This window comes from Dysidea avara, chromosome 2 (genome assembly GCF_963678975.1).
Source record: "Dysidea avara chromosome 2, odDysAvar1.4, whole genome shotgun sequence".
Lineage (NCBI taxonomy): Eukaryota > Metazoa > Porifera > Demospongiae > Dictyoceratida > Dysideidae > Dysidea > Dysidea avara.
The window spans coordinates 48,227,047-48,247,409 of record NC_089273.1 but is presented as its reverse complement, the minus strand read 5'-3'; the positions used below and the strand labels follow the sequence as shown (position 1 = coordinate 48,247,409).

Sequence of the window (20,363 nt, the reverse complement as noted above, 5' to 3'; positions counted from 1 at the left end):
AACTTTCTTTCAAATATGTCCCATAATGAATCATCTCAAACACCGCAAATATTATTAGCAGGGGATTTCAATCTTCCTAGTATCTCTTGGATAGATGGTACAGGCCAAATCAGCCCTAATCCGACTTATGGTACTGATGTAAACCAGTTACTGTTAGAATCCGTAAACGAGTTTGGGTTAGATCAACTAGTTACTGAACCTACCCGTGGAGAAAACATCCTTGATTTAATCTTTTCATCACACCCTGAATCAGTCACTAATTTGGAGATCATTCCTGGTATCTCAGATCATGAAGCTGTGTACTGTGAACTAATGCTAAACAACAAACAAGAATCTGACGATATTGTACACCCAATATTTCTTTATGACAGGGGTAACATGACTCAACTCAGATCTGATATTTCAACCTTTCAGGCTGAATTTCTTTCCTCTGACCCCTACTCTAATAGTGTTCAAGAAAACTGGGACAAATTCAAGCAGGCCATTAATAATGCAATAACTACTAATATACCTCAAACAATGTCTAAATCAAATAAAGAATTACCATGGATAACTAGTAACATCAAGAAACAAATGAAACAACGTAAAAAATTGTACAATAAGGCAAGACGTTTACAAACAGAAGAAGCATGGCATAACTATCGCAGCATAAAGAACAGCATAACTAATCTTATCTGTGAAGCTCATAGCAAGTATCAAAACAAGATGTTCTCTAATAATGGTGGTGTTAATTATAAGAAATTCTGGAGGTACGTCAAAACCATTCGTAAAGATACTCATGGAATTGCACCTCTTAAAGTGAAGGGTTCACTTATGTACCATTCTAAAGACCAGGCTGAGATTCTCAACAAACAATTTCAATCTGTTTTTACTAAAGAAGACCTATCTTATATTCCTGAAAGTCCTGAACTTTCCCATAACACCATTGCTCAATATACCAATCTCAGTTGATGGAGTTAAAAAGTTACTTTCTATCCTGGACTCCTCCAAATCGTGTGGCCCTGATAACATGCCAGCTCGCATTCTCAAGCACTGTTGTGATGAAATAGCTCCAATCTTGACAGTAATATTCACCCAGTCCTTGAACTCTGGCAACCTACCAGAACTTACAGCCAATGTCACACCAATATTCAAAAAGGGAGATAGAGCCAATCCCAGTAACTATCGACCCATCTCCTTAACTTCCATATGTAGTAAACTGTTAGAACACATCCTCTACCACAGCATAATGGATCACTTGACTGCTTACCAAATACTTTGTGATAAACAGTACGGCTTCAGACCCAATCACTCTTGCGAGACCCAATTACTTAATATTGTAGAAGAAATCCAGCTATCACTGGATCATCACCACGCAGTTGACCTAGTGTTCATCGATTTCCGTAAAGCATTTGATACTGTACCACACCAACGCTTAATGAAGAAACTACACCATTATGGAATTCAAGGTAACATCTATAATTGGATATCCAGCTGGCTAACAAAGAGAACGCAAAGGGTAGTCATCAAGGGTCACAGTTCAACATCTATTCCTGTTGATTCAGGAGTTCCTCAGGGTACAGTCTTAGGCCCACTAATGTTTTTACTATACATCAATGACATTACTACTAACATCACATCCAGTGTCAGACTATTTGCAGATGACTGTGTACTATACCGTGTCATTCACTCAGAACAAGATCATCATCTTTTACAACAGGACTTAAACTACATCATCCAATGGACTAAGCGATGGCAGATGAGCCTAAATACCAACAAATGCGCTATACTCACCTGTTCTAGACCTACCTCACCACTGAAGTTCCAGTATTACATAGACAATGAAGCACTTACTCGTACAAATCAGCATCTATATCTCGGAGTCCTATTCCACTCATCAATGTCATTCTCTCCTCACATTAGCAACATTACTAGTAATGCAATAAAGTCACTAAACTTTGTGAGACGTAACTTAAACAATTGTGATGAATCAGTTAAATCCGCTGCCTACCTGGGACTAATTCGACCAAAACTAGAGTATGCATCCTCTGTCTGGGATCCTCACTTATCTAAAGATATCCAAGCCATTGAGAGGGTGCAGAGAATTGCTGCCAGATGGGTAAAATCTAACTACAACTGGGAAAACAGTGTGACCAGCATGCTTTCAGAGTTGCAATGGCCCGCATTGAACATTAGAAGACAAATTTCAAGGCTCTCTATCTTATACCAAGGACTACACAATTCAGTTTCACTAGAAATACCTACCTATATTACAGCCACTACCACCACACCCTTCACTAGATTTCAACATTATTTTCACTTCAATATACCTACTGCTAGAACTAATCATTATCATAATAGCTACTTTCTAAAATCCTTTCGTGATTGGAACTTACTACCCATTTCTGCTATTGAAGCTGCTACTCTAGATAATTTTACTAATCAACTACGTAAGTTATTAATTGTATAACTATATTATCGTAACTTTTCTTTTTTTTTCTTTTTATTGTAATATATGCACTATAACTCACTGATTGATTATAACTAGCAATTATATGTATGTACTGTATGCTGTAACTTATTATTTATGAATAGTAATTGTAATCAACACATGCACTGTTTATTATTAGTAATTGTAACATACACATTGTAGCATACATACTTTAACTTATTGATTGTAACGCGTTTTGTGATTTACATCCTAGGCAAACCAGCTGTGCTGCCTGCCTAGTAATTAATAATAAAGAATTAATAATAAAGAATAAGAGCGTTCAACTACAAACAAGTCAAGCTTAGCTGCAAACACGCCATCCTGTAGAGAGATAACATGTCACACAGTGGAGAGTTTAACTACATTACGGGTCACTCTGTAAAGAATTCAGATTTGTTGCAAGTCCTGATGGCCATGTTGAAAGTTTAAAAGTTCAAATACAGGTACATTACAATGTAGAGAGTTCAACTACACACAAGTACCCTTCAGCTAAACACAAGTCAACCTGTAGAGAGTTCAGCTACAACCTGTAGAGAGTTCAACTACAAACAACTGTAGAGAGTAAGGAGCATTGTGCTAATAAATGCATAATACCAGTGAAAGTGTCTAAATTGTATTGTTTTATTGGAGTGAACTGCCGTATGTGACAGGATCTTTGAAAACAATTCAAATCGTATTTTAGAAGTTCTGAGATAAATGGTTTTAAAAAATTCAAGTCAACATAATTTGCTAAATTACTCGTACAAAATTTACCCAACAGAGCATCAATCTATAACCATTCAGACCACTTGATTAATACTCATGTGATTAGGATGCACTACTTGGCCATAAAACCACTCAGACAGAAAGCATTTTGTTATCCTCACTATCCTATATACAGGTTGATAAACATTGGGCTAATGTGAGAACTAGTGCTATAGCAAACATTTCCACAACTTTTGAATACAAACATTACCCACTGATACATGCACTTACCACTATAACCACTCTACAAGCAAGCTTACCCATCTAGGCCTTTAGTAAATTCCATGATTATGCCATAAATGATTCAACTGCACTGATTAAAACAGTAGACTTGTAAAACCGAAATTCTCCATGATATTTCTAGGATTTGTCTATTCATCATAGCAAAATGTAGCCAGAATACACCAGCTGCTGACATCAGCAAATCGTCTAGGAATGTATATAGTGGTAGCACTCATATTGGCTTGATGACCCAGCGCAGTCTGATCGGAAGTGTTACATTTTAGCTGTAACACAGTGAATTTGGGATTTTGTCTGATATGTATGTCATCAGCCATTGGGCTGTCAGGCATACATATTAGGCAAAGCCCTCATGTGCATGTTACAGCTATAACATAAATACTTGCAAATATATGCAACCAATTAGGGATTTAGACAATGTAATGTACACTGTAGATTACTCACACTTTAATTTTCATGTTCACATAAAACCTTACCAACGTTTATACAGCCTGTATCTTGAGGTGAGGTATTTCCAGGGTTGACAGTAGGAGACTTAGAACTTTGTGATGATCCTGGTCGAGATAATCTATTTCCAAAGTCATGTTGAACTAACAGCAGGAAAAATATACAGAACATAGTGTGAAGTATTGGTACACGGCAAAACTCTAATGTATACACTACAGACCTACACTAATTCCATCTTTACTTCATCCTGGGTCCATTGCTTCTACTATAGCATACATATACTGAGACAAATGGGACTTTGGTAGTTATTTTTAACAAAAGTGGTCCTGTTATTGTCTCAGGCTGATCATTGTTTGAAATCATGTTTCAAGATAAAATAAAGACAAAACAAAATGGAAAGTCAGTAAAGGTACAAGAGTTGTTGCCAAAAGAGAGCACTCACAGCATATGTCTACACAGAGTTGTACAACCACATAAAGCCTTCCCCAGGTTGTTCAAAATTCCACTAAGGCCACAAACCTCACCACTGGACTTGGGAAGAGCAGCAAGTACAGTGGCAGATCTAGGATTTTTATAAGGGGGTTTCTGAAAGTTGATATAACTGAAGATATCTGAGGACATTTCTCCAGAAAATATTGAGAATTTAGAAGCTCTGAGGTTGGATTTTAAGCTACTTTTAGTCAAAATTTACAGTAAATCCAATGTTTTAAACTGTAAACACTATGGCTAACTGAAGGACAAAAGTTGTAACTTGATTGCTCTATTAGAGTAACTCGATTGTTTTTAATGTAGTGGTGGGTGAATAGTAAAGTGTGGTTGAAGATTTACTAGCTTTAACGGTGTTAATTAAGTCCAATTTACATGTATGCTACTGAAGTACAGTGGCATATAGTTGTTTGCTAAGACAATACATCGATACTGATGCTAGTTAGACTGCCACTAAGCTACGTAAATGTAAAATGGGGGTTTTCTCGAAACCACGGAAACCTACCTAGATCTGCCACTGCAGCAAAAGCAGACCACTCAAGCCTAGGTGATTTTGACAGTGAAATTTGATAGTGTATATTCATGTGGTTTTACGTATGTACTGAAAAATCAAACCTGCTGTCATGGGTGATAAGACCAGCTGAGTTTTCCCAGACCCAGTCACATATTATGTGATCAGCTTTTGCAAAACTGGTCTTAAAGCCTTATAAACTTTATGTATCTTCACAAGTAGATGAAAAATAGAAATTTTAAGCTTGATTAGGGATTACTACTTTAGTCTACAACCAAAACTGAATTAGAGATTAAAATTAATGCCCATTACTAATGTTTCACTACTTTTTACCTACTGTAACTTACAGTATTCCTTGTTTCATTACTTCTTTTTGGTCCCCATTTTTCTTTTACTAGTTGTTTATTTTGACAACACAATTAATCAGCACATACTACATCAAACAAAGAATGATACCAGGAGTGCTGTTATTTTGCATCTGAACACATGCCCCAAACAATCAATTACCATTACCGTTTGTTTTCAGCTATGTTTCGCCTAATGCACAGCATTACAAATCAACTGAGAAGCATCTGTGCAATAAATTCAGTTGCTATGGAAAATAGCAACAAGCATGCCAGGTAGCCAGCCACAGGGAAGCTGTATCATGCTACCTTGAATTGACACCTTGCATTGTCAACGAAAATAACTGGGACACAGAGTACAGTGTAGGACAAAGTTAGGTCCATTACGTACGTATGTGTGCATTGTGTGTACTGCAGTATTCCAGAAGCACACTAGAGTACGTACAATATATATATGTGTGTGTACCACTTTCACACCTCAGATCAAAGGAAAGCCAGTGCATATATATCACATATCGCACTGACTCAAAATATTAACGAGATATACGCACTGCTACAGTGCGTATATCTCATTAAGGTAGTGCGTAGATCTCGTTACACACTGCCTTAACAAGATATACGCACTGCCACCAGTGCGTATATCTCGTTAACTTGAGACATTGCACACCTAATAGGAGTGCACACTATATCTAGAAATCATCAGATTTCTTTGATATTATGCTGTTATCCTCTTCTCTTATAGAGGGAATCAAGCAAGCTGTGATTGTGGGATTGAATTCTGCCAAACAACCTGTGATTGTGGGATTCAATTTTTATATATCAACAGTAATTTGTTTTGTACTTTTGTAAATGTAGCAATTGAAGTAACATAATTAACACTAGTCTCTTAAAATTGCTATATTAGCAAAAATAAAATTAAACTACTGTTTGATGTATTAAAATTGAATCCCACAATCACAGTTTGTTTGGCAAAATTCAATCCCACAATCACAGCTTATTTGGTTCCCTATATAAGAGAAGGGTATAGCAACTAATGCTTTTGCCAATTAGGTGGGTCTACATGCTAAAGTAAAACATATTAGTTATACCACGGGCACTTGAGCTTTGCCTGTATATACGCACTCACACTCGGGCCTGCGGCCCTCGTGCTTGTGTGTATATATCAGGCAAAGCACTCGTGCCCGTGGTATAACTATTACACATACATATGCTAACTCACTATAAACAACCAAGTTGGCCTTGTTGGATGCAACCTTTTCTTCATATTCATTACAAACTATGCAATCATAATCACCCTGATGACGTTCTTTCACTTTCTTAATAGTGTAAGTACTACTAGTTGCTCTATCAATCTCTACATTATTTTGTCTCCACTGATATCTGAACTTCTCCACTACATCACTGACTGTGGCAGTGAACTTAACAGTTCCTCCAATCTCCACCCTATTACTGGATGGGCCCACAGTCACTTTCGGTAGACCTGTGTACAAATATGCTCATCAATATACAATTTTGCTCTATATAGTTCACATTTCTGTTGAATGGTATCCCTCATAATTATTATGCATTATGCTATCACTACAAATATATGCACATTATAACAAGTATGGATGTATTTTGAGTAGTTGCCAGGTTTGAGCCTATGATGCTCTAATTTACTTTTCAGCATTGCTTTAAAATCCAGCCTAATAAGCCTATCCAGCCTAAAAATCCAATATTAATACTATTGTAATGCTATAATCAGTGGGCGCACATTGTATATGTGAGAGATTATATCAACTATCAATAGGGCTGGGAGATTATATCAATTTTGGGATTAATCGTGATTGTCTTTGAACATCGTGATGTTGATATGTGTTATAAATAATCGTGATATTGTGACATCACATGCAAATGTGTATTAGTTAATTCAAAATGGTGGTGAATACTGTTGTGGAAGAATTTGATCCAGAAAACAAGCTTACACTTCTGATACAGTTCATTGTGTGAATAAACCTTACTATGCAGTTTAAAGCTTACCTGTTAGAAACCATTGAAATCTAAGGATGCCATTATTTATTATACTGTTTGTATTAAGCTGTAACTGCCTACGGCCTTAACACAAGTTGTACACGATTTCACCTTGTATTAAATAATTATGGTTCATACAAAGTTGCGTATGCATGATGCTGATATAACATCATGATAGTTATCATAATTGTGATAATATTGTTGCATTCTACAATCGTGAAAGTAGCAAAATGTCAGTATCGCTCAGTCCTAGTGACTACTGAGTGAAAGATTGGTGTACTTGAGAAAAGTATATCACATCACACAGAGAAACTTGCCATACAAAGAGAAAGACACAAGCAGCTAACCTGGAAAGCAAACATCAAGGTTTCATCATGGTCTAGCGAGGTCAAGATTTCATTGAATAATTATGTCAGGATTTTATTATGGTCACCATCCCCTTGGACAATTCTTCTAGCGAAAGTGATATATCTAGGTGGAATTTCAGCCACTGCAATTCCATGCAGACTACTCGTCAAAACGTTTAAGGTGTAATCTGAGCGATCCACAGCAGTCAGGTTTATGATAAGAAATGAAGGCATGCATGTTACCAAGAGTTAATAATGGGAGAGGAGAGTATCTAACGCAATACAGAGCCGTTACAAATGATTCGGCATGATTCAAAGGGCTTCTCTCCGTAAACCTTTGTAAATTATCGAATACCATACAGGTGAAAAATTACTGTGATCGTCACGTCTGCTTCATGCGCCAGTGCAGCCGTATTGTTGAATATCGTTTGCAGTAGTGTGGAGAAGAAGATAAGTGTTCAAGCAAGAATTCTCATATGGCGGAATCCGTTACGCCCAATCGTGCGTATGCTTTTCCAGCAACTTCGAGGCTTTTTGTGCGTAGAGGCGAGAAAGACGACAGATACGAGGACTTGGACAAGGAGGGAGATAGAGGTGAGGAAGACGATAGAGGCGAGGACTTGGGCAAGGGGGAAGATAGAGGCGAGGAAGACGATAGAGACGAGGAAGACCATAGAGGTGAAGAAAACGATAGAGGCGAGGAAAGTGGCCAAATGGAAACGGAACTATCGACAGAAACAATTTTTAAAGAGATGTCTCAGACGACGAGAAGTGACAGTGTGCTACAATTGGATCGACTCTGCCTTCAGCTGGAAAAGGAATTCGAAGATTTAGCATTTGTAACAGGCTTTTCCAGTAAAGATAGACAGCCAATTTTAACTATTACGCAGCGAGAGATGCACCACCATCCTCCTTTTGGGCATACATCCAGGATTCATTTGATAATCAAGGACCAGGAGTATGTGGTGAATGTTCTAGGTGTTGTTATTCAGTCTGGATCAGTAAGCACTGATGAAGAAGTCCATGAACTGTGTAATATGTTTTCAGACCAGTCATCTTACAAATTTTGCCCCGGCATTGAGTGGGACCTGTATGAAGAATATTATCACAAAGTAATTTGCTACCACCTACGATGTGTGCGATATTCTATAGCTCCCTACCAACGTGTAGATTCCGTAAACTGTGCACGTTGGTATAAGCTTCCATCAAATGCACCCTTAGCAGATAAATTTGCTAAAGAAGTGATGTGTCCTTCTTGTAAATACATGAAGAATCGTCTTAATTCTAGGCGAAAGCTCACAGTGTCAGAAAGCCCATCCAAGAAAATAAAACGACAGCTTCCATCTTCAAAAGCCAAACTGTCTTTTATGTCTCCAGCTAGCCAGTCTAAACGAAAGCAAAATGCCCTCACAGAGAGAAACAATGATAAAAGAAAGCTTACCAAATATGAAAAGACCGAAATAACACTGGCAGATTAGCAACACGAAGAGATGTGTGCAATTTTAAATAAAGTTGAAGAAGTAGATAAGGCTGAATTGGAGAAGGTTTTTGCTGAAGGAGATAATCATGGGGTAGGCACACAAATAAGAGAGGTGTGGACAACAGATAAACGACAACAACTAGCTCAGTTTAAAGTAGATCAAGATAGAAATGGTGAGTATCTAGAGGCAAAACATGACACTTATATCAGTGATCTATATTGTGTTTTAGTAACTGGAAAACGGAGTAACCAGTGGAGCATGATCACAATTAGGATTGGTATGTTTGATATTGCAGTAATAAGTTAAATTCTAATTTGTGTGTTTTATTTAGCGTTGGCTATTTTTACCCGAAGTCCTGCTGCATACGAAGCTCTGAAAAGTTTCAAAATTCTTCAACTTCCGTCGCGGTCTACACTGCAATCGTACACTGGAACGTTTTTACATGAACCTGGTGTAAGTAACCAGTGTATTGCAGATCAGGTGGCTCGGTATGTAATGTTTAAAGCAGAATGTGAGAAACAAGGTAGTTCAACTTTTCTGTTTTGTCATACCAGTTTGACTATTAATATACTTACTAGGGAAACGCAAGCCGCAGAGTGACGGTGTAATGATATTTGATGAGGTGAAGGTGGCATGCCAGCTATTATGGAATTCCAGGAGTCATAAACTTTCTGGGTTGGCTATGACTAACAAGGACATGTCGTCCCTTAATGACATCTACAGAGTTTTGAAGGAACCGGATTCACCAGGCCAGACTTCCTACATACTTCAGTTCTTATGGCGAGATCTCACCAGCAGCTACGACATTGTAGGGCCCTACTTTACATCGAAGGAATCGGTGGATGCACAGTTTATATTGTCGTGTGTGTTAGAAACAGTACATCTTTTCCAGACTTGTGGGTTGAGAACCAGCTTGATTGTCTGCGATGGTAGTCCTGCCAACCTTACCACCATTAAGTTAAGTCATGGACATTCTGGTGCTTATTCAGTGATATCTGATACTGCCAGTAATGATGTATATGATGTCAAACCGTGGATGGTTAATCCTTTCAATCCTCCCTGGCTTATCTATTGGATGATATGCCCTACTCACCAGGTAATTTGTATTAAAAATTGTAACTGGATTTGTGAAAAGGTATATACTTTTCCACACATTTTACATGCAAGTAAACAACCTGTACTCACAGTCAACCCTTCAATCTGGTTAAGGTGTTTTTTGTATCAACATGTAGCCAAACATGCTGGACATGAAAAATTTCAGACAGCTGAATGCAAATTACAAAATTGGTCAAATTTTGTGTGTGAAACTGGTTCCGTTTTGCATATCCAGTCATAATTAATGAATCGTATAATATTCATTTGTTTTTCTTTTTATTTGTATAGCTCAAAAATATGATTAATGCGCTCTTTTCCTCCAAGAGTGGTGGAACAAAACTGTTCAGACATGGCCAACATCATGGTGTTTTTGGATGAAATTCCATTATAGCTATGTACCAACGAGAAGTAAGCCGGGCTAAACAGAATCTGACCAGGATGGTGCCACGTTTGAAAGAGGTCCATGTTGTTAGGGATTCTTGGACTAAACTCAACGTTTCACCAGCCAAGATCATGCAGGTAAATTTCCTTGTACACTGTATTTAATTTTAAGTAGTATTACAGCAAGAGCAAGTCCTGGGAGAATTGTTTTGGTACACCAATCAAGACCCACCGCCAGCTGATTCCGATACTACTAATGAAACTTGGGAGTATCTGCAAGCATGTCACAAGCTATTTGAAAGTGGATTTCTATCACATGATAAAGTAGACAACATGGATTCTCCTGTGTTACAGAACATCGATGATGGGTATAAATATTTTACCTCATGGCTGTCTACACTACTTGAGGAAGGTAAACAATTGATATTATATATTATACTTACATACGGTCATATTTATAACACTTTAGATTCGGACTATCCACATGTTTCATCGAATCAGAAGTCTTTTTTGTCATGGCAAAGTAAGTTAGTCAATTGTTTTACAAATAATCTATACTAATACTTTTATATAGCCTGGGACTTGCTACGCATCGATGTTTACAGCTTTAGAGCATTCTGTAAAGATTTTTTTGCAAAACATCCTGGTTATTTTGTGTCTCCATTGACTCTGCAGTTGAGAGCCTTTTTAGCCAGTTTAAACGTAATGCTGGAGGAAAACTTGATTCTTGCAATTATGTGACAGCAAGGTGTGCACATCTGGTCCAGCAGTGTGCATCAGGACACCACAGTGGAGTTGGCTACCGGGATGAAACATTGACCTACATGGAATTGCCCCTCCACAAGAAATCATATGGAAATTCATAAAATAATTTGTTGTTTAAAATGTATTTGTCATTGTTTTCTTATAGTTGACAACTTTGTATGATGTGCTAATAGTGTTGTGCGTAAGTTAGTATCTGTAGTCGATGCTAATCCTTTTTTAGCAGCTAGGTCTTGTTTTGTAGCAGATACAAATTCCTGTATTCGTGTATTACACAATTTTCTGGACAGTTCTTCATAGATATTCATCATTGCCAGCTCACTGTCAGCATCTTGTACCATGGAGGGAACAAGTGCTTTTAGCACACTGATAAATTCCTCCCTGAGGCTTGTACATTCCTTAACTTTTTCATGTCCAGCCTATTAAACAAAATTATATGTAAGACGGAACCAAATATTTGCCAAAAACTGAAGTACATGCAACACAAACCTTAACTAAATGGTCTCCATGTTTACGAAATCCTTCCTCATTTACTACTTCCTTCAAAGCATCATCAAAATTATGTAGAAATGGTATCAAGCTATTGTCAGGAAAATACAAAAAACCCCTGTCACGATAACTCAAATACGCTGGAATAGTAGATTTATCTTTCATTTTCATGGCTTGCAACATAGAAATTTCTACAGACAACATATTTCTCTTGGTACTATCACATTTTTTAATTGCCTTGTATCGATTCTTAAGCATACTACAGATTGTTGCCCCACCAAAACGATAGTACACATCGTCACCATCAGTAATGCTGGAACTGGTTTGGTCAATTTCCGTGGTACACTTTTCTATTAAAGAGTCTTGAAAACTTGAGACTTGGTCGAGAAGAAACCTGTAGAGCCTTGATGATACAGCCAACATTATAGGATTGCTGGTTGGCACAGGAGTATTACATGCTTTGCAAAACTCCAGCCAACTATTTCTGATGGTCACTATTTCAGAAAACCCAGCATCATTTTCTGAAATATTGATGGCTGCTAATGTATATTGCTCCTCTAGAAGAAATGCACTGCACCTTGCATACCAATCCAACTGGAATTGCATAAACGAGTTCTTCATGGGTTTATATTTTTCGTAGAGAACAGCGAAGGTGTCGCGATGGTGTGTCACGATTTGCAACATTGGCTCAGGGTTTTCAAAAAGTCTTCTAGTCCACTACCTTTAAACTGCTCTTTGATATCACTCCGAATTTCTTCAACTAGACTAAGTGGAGCTACTGCTTTCATAATCTTAACCAGTTCAGTGCGATTCTTCTTCGGCAGCACCTTATCTACTCGTCGCTTCTTTTTGCTTGCATTGTCCGGCGCTGTCTTGCCATCACCACCATTTGTTCCTTTTCGCTTGCTGCCTCTCTTTGTTGAACGCTCTTTTGCACACGCTTTACTTGCACTCGACGCCATAGTACTGAGTTGATACTCACGTGTGAACACATTCGATACCAAGTATTTTTATTTGCTAATGCGTGCGCCCTTCGTAACTACTTTCGCATGTTAACACATCTGATGGAAGCCCTTTGAATCACGCCGAATCATTTGTAACGGCTCTGTATTGCGTTAGACACTCTCCTCTCCCATTATTAACTCTTGATGTTACTTTATGGGCTCATTTTTCACATCCTGTAGCGCAGTTTGACACACTCTCTCCCCATTATATGTGACCAGATTTGGAAAAGGTACACTTTTCACACACAAAATTGGCCCATTTTTTGACTTTGAAACTTCATTACTTTTTCGTCATAGCATATAATTGCCTGAAAGTTTCCATGAGTGTACGTAGCTACAGTATTTAGCTGCATTTTGATACTTACAGTTATTCTGTATGATAAGTCAAGTGTTACATTGTTTTGTTTGCTGGTATTATTATTATTATTATTGTGATTTTGCTGCTGAAAGACATGGATACAAACTGGGGAGTTGGTATAAAACTAAACTAGACTATAAAATACAGCAGCTGGTGTGCTGATAAGAGCTATCAGCACCCAATTATAAGTTAAGATTACAAGGGAGCAACTAAAAATTACAAGTAAACTAATTAATTAACAAAGGGGTAATTGGGGTGGAACTACACCTATGACAAGGACATACAACATGATAAGTACAGTAATTATTGTCATCAAAGTTTGAAGTGAACATGGCCCAGAAGATGTTGTTTAACTGTCTCTTTAGTGTTGCTATAGATAGATCTAGATTTAAAGGTGGCAGGTATGTAAAATGTGTGATAAGGTAGCTACCTGTTTGCAAATCTGGTCACATATACTCTTGATTGTGCATTAGCTCCATTGCAGAATTAGTTTTAGTTTAATATCATGTGTGTATCCTATGTATCTCACTTTTGCTAAATTATGTTCTTTAAACTAATTTGCAAAAATTTTGTATGTGTGTATAAATCCATCTTTGTGAACAGGTTAATAGCATTAACATGATTGCAGCCATCTCTTGGCCGCCACCTTTAATTTCACAACTTTTTTCATCCAGGCTATTTTTTCACAGTTTTTTGTTGTATGTATGGATTAAACTACATAGAATTGTTTTCAAATTATAATGGTGCAAAATATCTATGGATTGTTGTATAGCAACACAGCCATACGAGACATATAGAGTTCATACATTGTATGGTATTAACTCACTATAAACAACCAAGTTGGCCTTGTTGGATGTAACCTTGTCTTCATATTCATTACACACCACACAATCATAATTTCCCTGGTCATTTTTGGTCACATCATTAATAGTAAGATGTATTCCAGTCCCTCCCTCAATATCTGAATTGTTGTGTCTCCATTGATAACTGAAATTCTCCCCTACACCACTTACTGTGGCAGTAAACTTGACAGTGCCTCCAATCTCCACCCTATTACTGGATGGGTCCACTGTCACCTTTGGTAGACCTGCATGTGTACCAAAATATTCATCAATAAACATACATAGTTATTTGCTCTAGTTCACATTTCTCTTGAATGTTATCACATACAATATATGACCGGATCTGCAAAAAAGGGTCTTATAGCCTTTCTAAATTCCAGCTTTTAACCTATAACCTATCACCTTCATATTACAACAAACAATAGTGGTATGTTAGGGGTATATTGTGACCAAATTCTAGAGTAGTATCATACTCATAAGTCAAGATATGGATTGCCAAATACGTGCAATTGGAAAAACTACATGACCCTTTTCGCAGATCCAGTCACAACTATTATGTATTAACCAAAATGTGGCATCACCACAACTAAATGCATTAACAAGTACAGATGTATTTTGAGTGGTTGCTGAGCTTGAGCCAATTATGCTTTGAGAATAACCTTATTTACTTTTGGCATTACTTAGAAATTATATCTATGCATAATGTTCTAAATTATGCTTTTCATAATCAACATTATGCTAAAGAGCTGACTGTTTTAAGCAGTAATTGTAACATGTGCATGAGTAATTAGCCTGATATATTATTATTATGTATGAGCAAAAGGGCTGCTGGCTCGAGTGCATGGGCATATTTTATTGGATTTGTGAAACGGGGTGTTTCACACCATCCAATTCTATGAACTTAAATGACCATAACTTAGTGTTCAAGTAACATAAAACCTGCAATTTCTCTTTAGTATGCTGGTTACACACCTTGGTTGAACAGGAAATTACGTGCAATAGTGCATAATGGATCTGTATTCCTGTGTTTGTACATAGGTGTGTGCGATTTCAGGATAGACACATTAGCTGGTTGAGCATGAGGAAAGTTATAGCGTGTCTAAATCTCTATCACACTTGGACCTATAACACCAGGACGCCATTTGATGGTTGAAGAGTTAAACTTTTTTAGCAATGACGTTATTGGTTGCCACCTTTGGTGGAGTTCAGTATTTTATACAAACCAGCCTATAGCTGACTTGGTGTTTGCTTTTACTCTCATTTCTTCTTTTCTATACAGACACAATGATGATTATTGAGACAGACTTATAAATGTATTGTTTTTTGCATGTTTACTTTAATATTATTGTAATACTCTAATAGAGTGTGCATTTTTTAGAAATAGAACATATTGTAAATTAAACGTTCTAGTACTTCTATTAGTAGATTTATGAAATTACAAACATAAACAGGTTTAAACTAGAATTTTCATTTATAAAGCAGAAATTAAGTGAGGTGATCAGCCAAGATAACAGTTGTTTCTAATGCATTAGCCCCATTACAGAATTAAAACCAGGTGTGTATCCTGTGTATCTAACATTTGCTAATTTATGCATGCCCAGGTTCTTTAAGATAATTTGTGAAAATTTTGTATCTGTGTCTAAATCCATCTTTGTGAACAGGTTAATAACATTAACATCAATGCAGCCATTTCCTGTCCGCCACCTTTGATTTTACAACTTTTTCATCCAAGCTTTTAAAGCCACAGCAGTTTTACAGTTTATTTTTGCGTGGATTGAACTAGATATAATTGTTTTCTAATTATAAATCTAGGATTGTTGCATAGTAATACAGCCATCATATGAGACATTACCCTACTATTATGGGAGTGTGTGGACACTTGGCGCACAGAATGTTACATACAGGTAAGCCAACACAAACTAGATGGTACTTGATATTACATATATATATATATATATATTGTTGTCAAGACATATAGTAGTGTGTCATGTGGTAAAAGAAAGCCAGCATGCCACACCATGAGTAAATAGACAGGAAGAAAGAAAACAACTTTTCAGGTATGCATACATAGTTCCATGGCCCCTTTTCCAAAGCATACCATTTTTGTATTATAGCTGTCCACCAGGTAGGGTCAACCACACAGCAAATTTCATTAAACTTACAACAGCCATTTGCGAGATATGGGCATTTAATGTTTCAACTTAATTTCTTCGTGTTTTTTTCTTCTTGTGCGATACGGGGGTTATGGAGGCTTTGATTTATTTTTGTACGCTTTGCAAAACTAGTAACCTGTAATTCAAATGCATCGATCTTTGGCACAAATGAAGAGCTCAAATTTACATACCAAGTATCTTGTGAATCTGATGAATATTCAAGGAGTTATGAGCATTTATTCACGTAATAAAAGATCAAAACTTCTGTTGATCACGGCTACAGGGTAAACTGAGTATGGGAATAACTTAAAACTTGGTGTGTACATAGGCTGATCATCATAGCTGTGCCTTTTGATAGTTTGAATAGCAATAGAGTTACAGCTACAAAGTTGTAAAGCAAAAACCAAACAAGTGCATTATTGTGTGATCGAGATAGAAGTGTGAGTCACTGCGGTGTAAAAAAGGTGCATGACAATTCTCAAAAAATACCTTACGAGAGTTTGAACTAGGAATCTCCATACCTAACACCCCATCCTTCACTACTGAACCACTGCTATAGAAGCTAAGTGAAGTGATCAGCCAAGATATATCTTGGCTGATCACTTCAATTAGTTTCTGCTTTATAAATGAATCTCCAGTTTAAGATAAATACTACAGTAGACTGACTACTGTATGTTCTTTCAAAAGCTTTCAAAAATGTGCACTCTATTAGAGTATTACAATAATACAGTATTAGTACAATGCAACACGTACAATACATTTATAGTCTGTTTTCAATAATCATCATTGTGTCTGTATAGAAAAGAAGAAATGTGAGTACAAACAAATAACAAAGTTAGCCATAGACTAGCCTTATACAGTATAAAAAGAAGTGAAACACACACTAAAAGAGCCAAGCTGTAAAAAAATGGTGCAACCTTAAAAATTCTAGGTGAAAAGTTGTGAAATCAAATGTGGCAGCCAAAAAATAGCTGCAAAGATGTTAATGTTGTGAGACTTGAGCCAGTTGTGACCAGATACAGTACACAAAAAGGGGTTTCCTCACATCCAATTCTATGAACCTGGAAGACCATAACTTAATCTGCAAGAAACATACGTAATTTTCTAAATCTGGTAAAGTATGTTGGTATTCACCACTGAAGACAATAATATTTTCTAATCTGAAATAGTGATTTATCAAATTTGGTAAATGTGATGTGTGTTGAAAACTCTTTTTTTGCAAACCCAGTCTTAATTATGCATCGAGTACAATAATGTTATAATCAAGCCTATTATGTTCTATACGTTATCCTTCATTACTTGGTCCTTCAAATGCTAGATTTCCTTATTATTTTTTACTTTAACCAACTTTACCTTGACTACTCAGTAAGCTATTGACCTAACATTTTCGCACTATTCTTTCATAGCACCAGGTCAGAATTTGAAACTAATGGCATACTCACTACATTTAGTTATGGCGCTTCAATGTCATAAAATTGGATGTGTGTGGAAGCCTTAAAATCTGAATCAGTCACATAATTATAGCCATGATGGAAGTGGTGATTAGATTTACACTACATCTGTAGTATTAGCTGTAGGTGTAGATGACCCCCTTGTTGCATTGCTTTTATTTCAATTACTGCTACTTAAATGTATTTTTCCTAACAAGTATTTGTTTACCTTTTGTAATCATTACTGGTTAACCATTACAGTATATACCAAAGAATGGTGCCATGTGACAACTACTTGTAGAACTGATAGTGAGCCAGATTTCAATTAGAAAATGTGGAGTGGCCATTGTGCTTTGTTTTAGCTATGTATGTTCACCAAATATTTAGTGACGAACAGTATGAAATACTTCTCTGCAATCACCCTTGTCACTATGGAAACTATGTAATATGGAAAAGTGAAGTGACCATTCTGTTTTAGTTGCTAGTTTAGGTATAAACAATAAACCCGGGTAGCCAACTTTTCTTGATTTTTTTATGCTTCACGATTTTTCTACATTCCATACTTGTCCTAGGTATATGTATCTGTTCATGGCATGCATACTTGCATGACCAATTTGTTTTTTCTTTTCTTCATTGTAATGCTTCAAATGATCTCAATCATAAATTACATGATTAAGGGTCTGTATATAGCTGACTGCAGTAGGCCACTCATGTAGTGCAACGAGCATATTAGTCTTTTATGTTGGCTGGTGAGGTTCAGAAATTCTGTGCAAACAAATAATTCAGGAAAATGGCTTCTATGAAGTAATCATTGCAAGCTACACTAACTAGCAGCTCAAAAAACAGTTTCCTTACATAATGTGGCACATGGAAGCAAATACTTACTTGCTATTTCATTAATACCAAGCATCTGATTAATAGCCCCAAGGCATGAAGAATGAGTACAAAGCTGGAGGAAGATCAAGGAGAGGTCTCTGAGATGAGTAAATAGCTATCCTCTAAAGTTCACAAAATGAAATTTGGTACATCCTACAGCTGCACATGTAACATTCTCATACACAAAATGTCACCAGAGGTAAAATTTTCTCCATCCATTAAGTAAGGTTGTTGCTCACTACTGACCGACATTCTGTTCACAAAGGTAGGTTTAGAAATTTTCACAAATTAATGGTACAGTAATTAATAGCCCTGATTGCTTTCAGGAATGAAGCATGTACTGGAAGTGGATACAGGATTTTTTTTCAAGAGGGGATCTCTGAGATGTGGCAATATCCCTAAAGTTCACAAATCTGGTATGTCCTACGGCTGTGGTTTTCTCATACATAAAAATGTAAAGTGACTTAGATGAAAATTTCTCCATCCACTAAGCAGTGTTGTTGCACACTACTGGCCACGTTTCAAGGCAAATAGCACTATCCAATCTGAAGTTATAAAGTTGGCAAATTAGGGGAAGGAATATGAACACAATTTAGCAAATGTGAGATACACAGGGTACACTCACGGCTTAAAACTAAAAATAATTCTGTAATGGATAAGGCTAATACAATAACCCCCTCTCCACCAAATTTGTAGTGACTCCAATCTACTGCCTCTAAACTGCTGTAATTTGCACACCATATCATATAATCCTATAAAACTATATATCAAATTACTTGCCATAGAGCAAAGAATTCAATTATCAAGCTGCTGTTTACACAAGAGTAACCACAAAGCCATTATATAACTTTAAAATGCAAAAAGTGATCTAAGTGAAACCAAACACGAATTTTCACAACTTACCAGGGTAGCACTGTTTATAATAATACAATAAACATTGCTAACCAGTTTATAGTTGAAGCGATTATCTCTAAGTCTGATTTTCCAGTATTTGAGCAAGTGCACATGCACATACAGGCATGGGGTCACAGTTTCGAGGCATACAAAAGTAGCAACATGCCACTCCAACCTATGCAATCCTCTTCATACTGTTTCTCTTTATAAGTAGTGCCATTGTCACTCAGAGAATCGTCTACAATGCTTGTTATAGACATTCCAAATGTATATGATTGCACCATCTAACTGGGTCATAGTGTATGAGAGACCAGTTATCCCTTTTTCCATTCACTTAAGGGCATGCCAGCTACAGGATAAGCATAAGGGCTACTATAATGCTCGACTGAAGTTACAGAGTGTTTAGAATGTGATCCTATGAGCGTTTATATATAAAAACTGCTATGTGACGGTTGTGGCAATGAGAGGGTTAATTAATTTAAATAGAACTGTTTTCAAAATATTAGTTGTGGAAAATTGAGTGATTGTTGCATAGCAGAACAGCCATACGACACATTACCTGTTAGAGTACATAAGTACAATGTATACAGCTACCTAACTTACTATAAACAACCAAGTTGGCCTTGTTGGATGCAACCTTGTCATCATATTCATTACAAACCACACAATCATAATCTCCCTGGTCATTCGTGGCCACATTTTTGATAGTAAGACTTTTTCTCGTCTCTTCATCAATCTCTACACCATTGCGTCTCCATTGATAAGTGAACTTCCCCACACCTCTCACTGTGGTAGTAAACTTGACAGAGCTTGCAATCTTCACCCTTTCACTGGATGGGTCCACAGTCACTTTTGGTTGACCTGTGTATGAAATGTTCATCAATATACATGATTATGTAGTTATTTGCTCTAGTTCACAATGTTCTTGAATGCTTTACTTTATGTTCAGTATTAACCAATGACTATACATCACCACAATTGCATAACATCAACTATGTA

At 36.8% G+C, this 20,363-nt stretch overlaps 3 protein-coding genes across 3 annotated transcripts in view; 1 reads left to right on the top strand and 2 right to left on the bottom strand.

Moving 5' to 3' along the window:
* LOC136248174 (protein sax-3-like) overlaps nt 1–20,363 on the bottom strand; it is a 49,941-nt gene that overhangs the window by 12,335 nt on the left and 17,243 nt on the right. The window contains exons 3-6 of the mRNA XM_066039988.1: nt 19,968–20,225; nt 13,996–14,256; nt 6,462–6,722; nt 3,931–4,044 (exon numbers count right to left, since the gene is read on the bottom strand). Coding sequence (XP_065896060.1) covers nt 3,931–4,044; nt 6,462–6,722; nt 13,996–14,256; nt 19,968–20,225 — 894 coding nt within the window. The remainder of the gene's footprint in view (nt 1–3,930; nt 4,045–6,461; nt 6,723–13,995; nt 14,257–19,967; nt 20,226–20,363) is intronic.
* LOC136247510 (uncharacterized) lies at nt 9,076–12,056 on the top strand. The gene is made up of 8 exons (XM_066039233.1): nt 9,076–9,252; nt 9,310–9,357; nt 9,412–9,603; nt 9,659–10,176; nt 10,464–10,694; nt 10,740–10,968; nt 11,026–11,079; nt 11,131–12,056. Exons 1-5 carry the CDS (start codon nt 9,090–9,092, stop codon nt 10,551–10,553), a joined length of 1,011 nt encoding a protein of 336 aa, XP_065895305.1. The 5' UTR covers nt 9,076–9,089; the 3' UTR covers nt 10,554–10,694; nt 10,740–10,968; nt 11,026–11,079; nt 11,131–12,056.
* LOC136247511 (uncharacterized) lies at nt 11,440–12,947 on the bottom strand. The gene is made up of 2 exons (XM_066039234.1): nt 11,808–12,947; nt 11,440–11,737 (listed from the first exon to the last, which is right to left on the bottom strand). Exons 1-2 carry the CDS (start codon nt 12,489–12,491, stop codon nt 11,450–11,452), a joined length of 972 nt encoding a protein of 323 aa, XP_065895306.1. The 5' UTR covers nt 12,492–12,947; the 3' UTR covers nt 11,440–11,449.

Excerpts from the sequence above, each read along its gene's own strand:
- LOC136247511 (XM_066039234.1), bottom strand. The coding sequence starts at position 12,491 with ATGTTGCAAATCGTGACACACCATCGCGACACCTTCGCTGTTCTCTAC. Across the intron at positions 11,738-11,807 it reads ATGGAGACCATTTAGTTAAG|GCTGGACATGAAAAAGTTAA; the intron begins GTTTGTGTTGCA and ends TTTGTTTAATAG.
- LOC136247510 (XM_066039233.1), top strand. The coding sequence starts at position 9,090 with ATGTGTGCAATTTTAAATAAAGTTGAAGAAGTAGATAAGGCTGAATTG. Across the intron at positions 9,253-9,309 it reads AGTAGATCAAGATAGAAATG|TAACTGGAAAACGGAGTAAC; the intron begins GTGAGTATCTAG and ends ATTGTGTTTTAG. Across the intron at positions 10,177-10,463 it reads TGATATGCCCTACTCACCAG|CTCAAAAATATGATTAATGC; the intron begins GTAATTTGTATT and ends TTATTTGTATAG.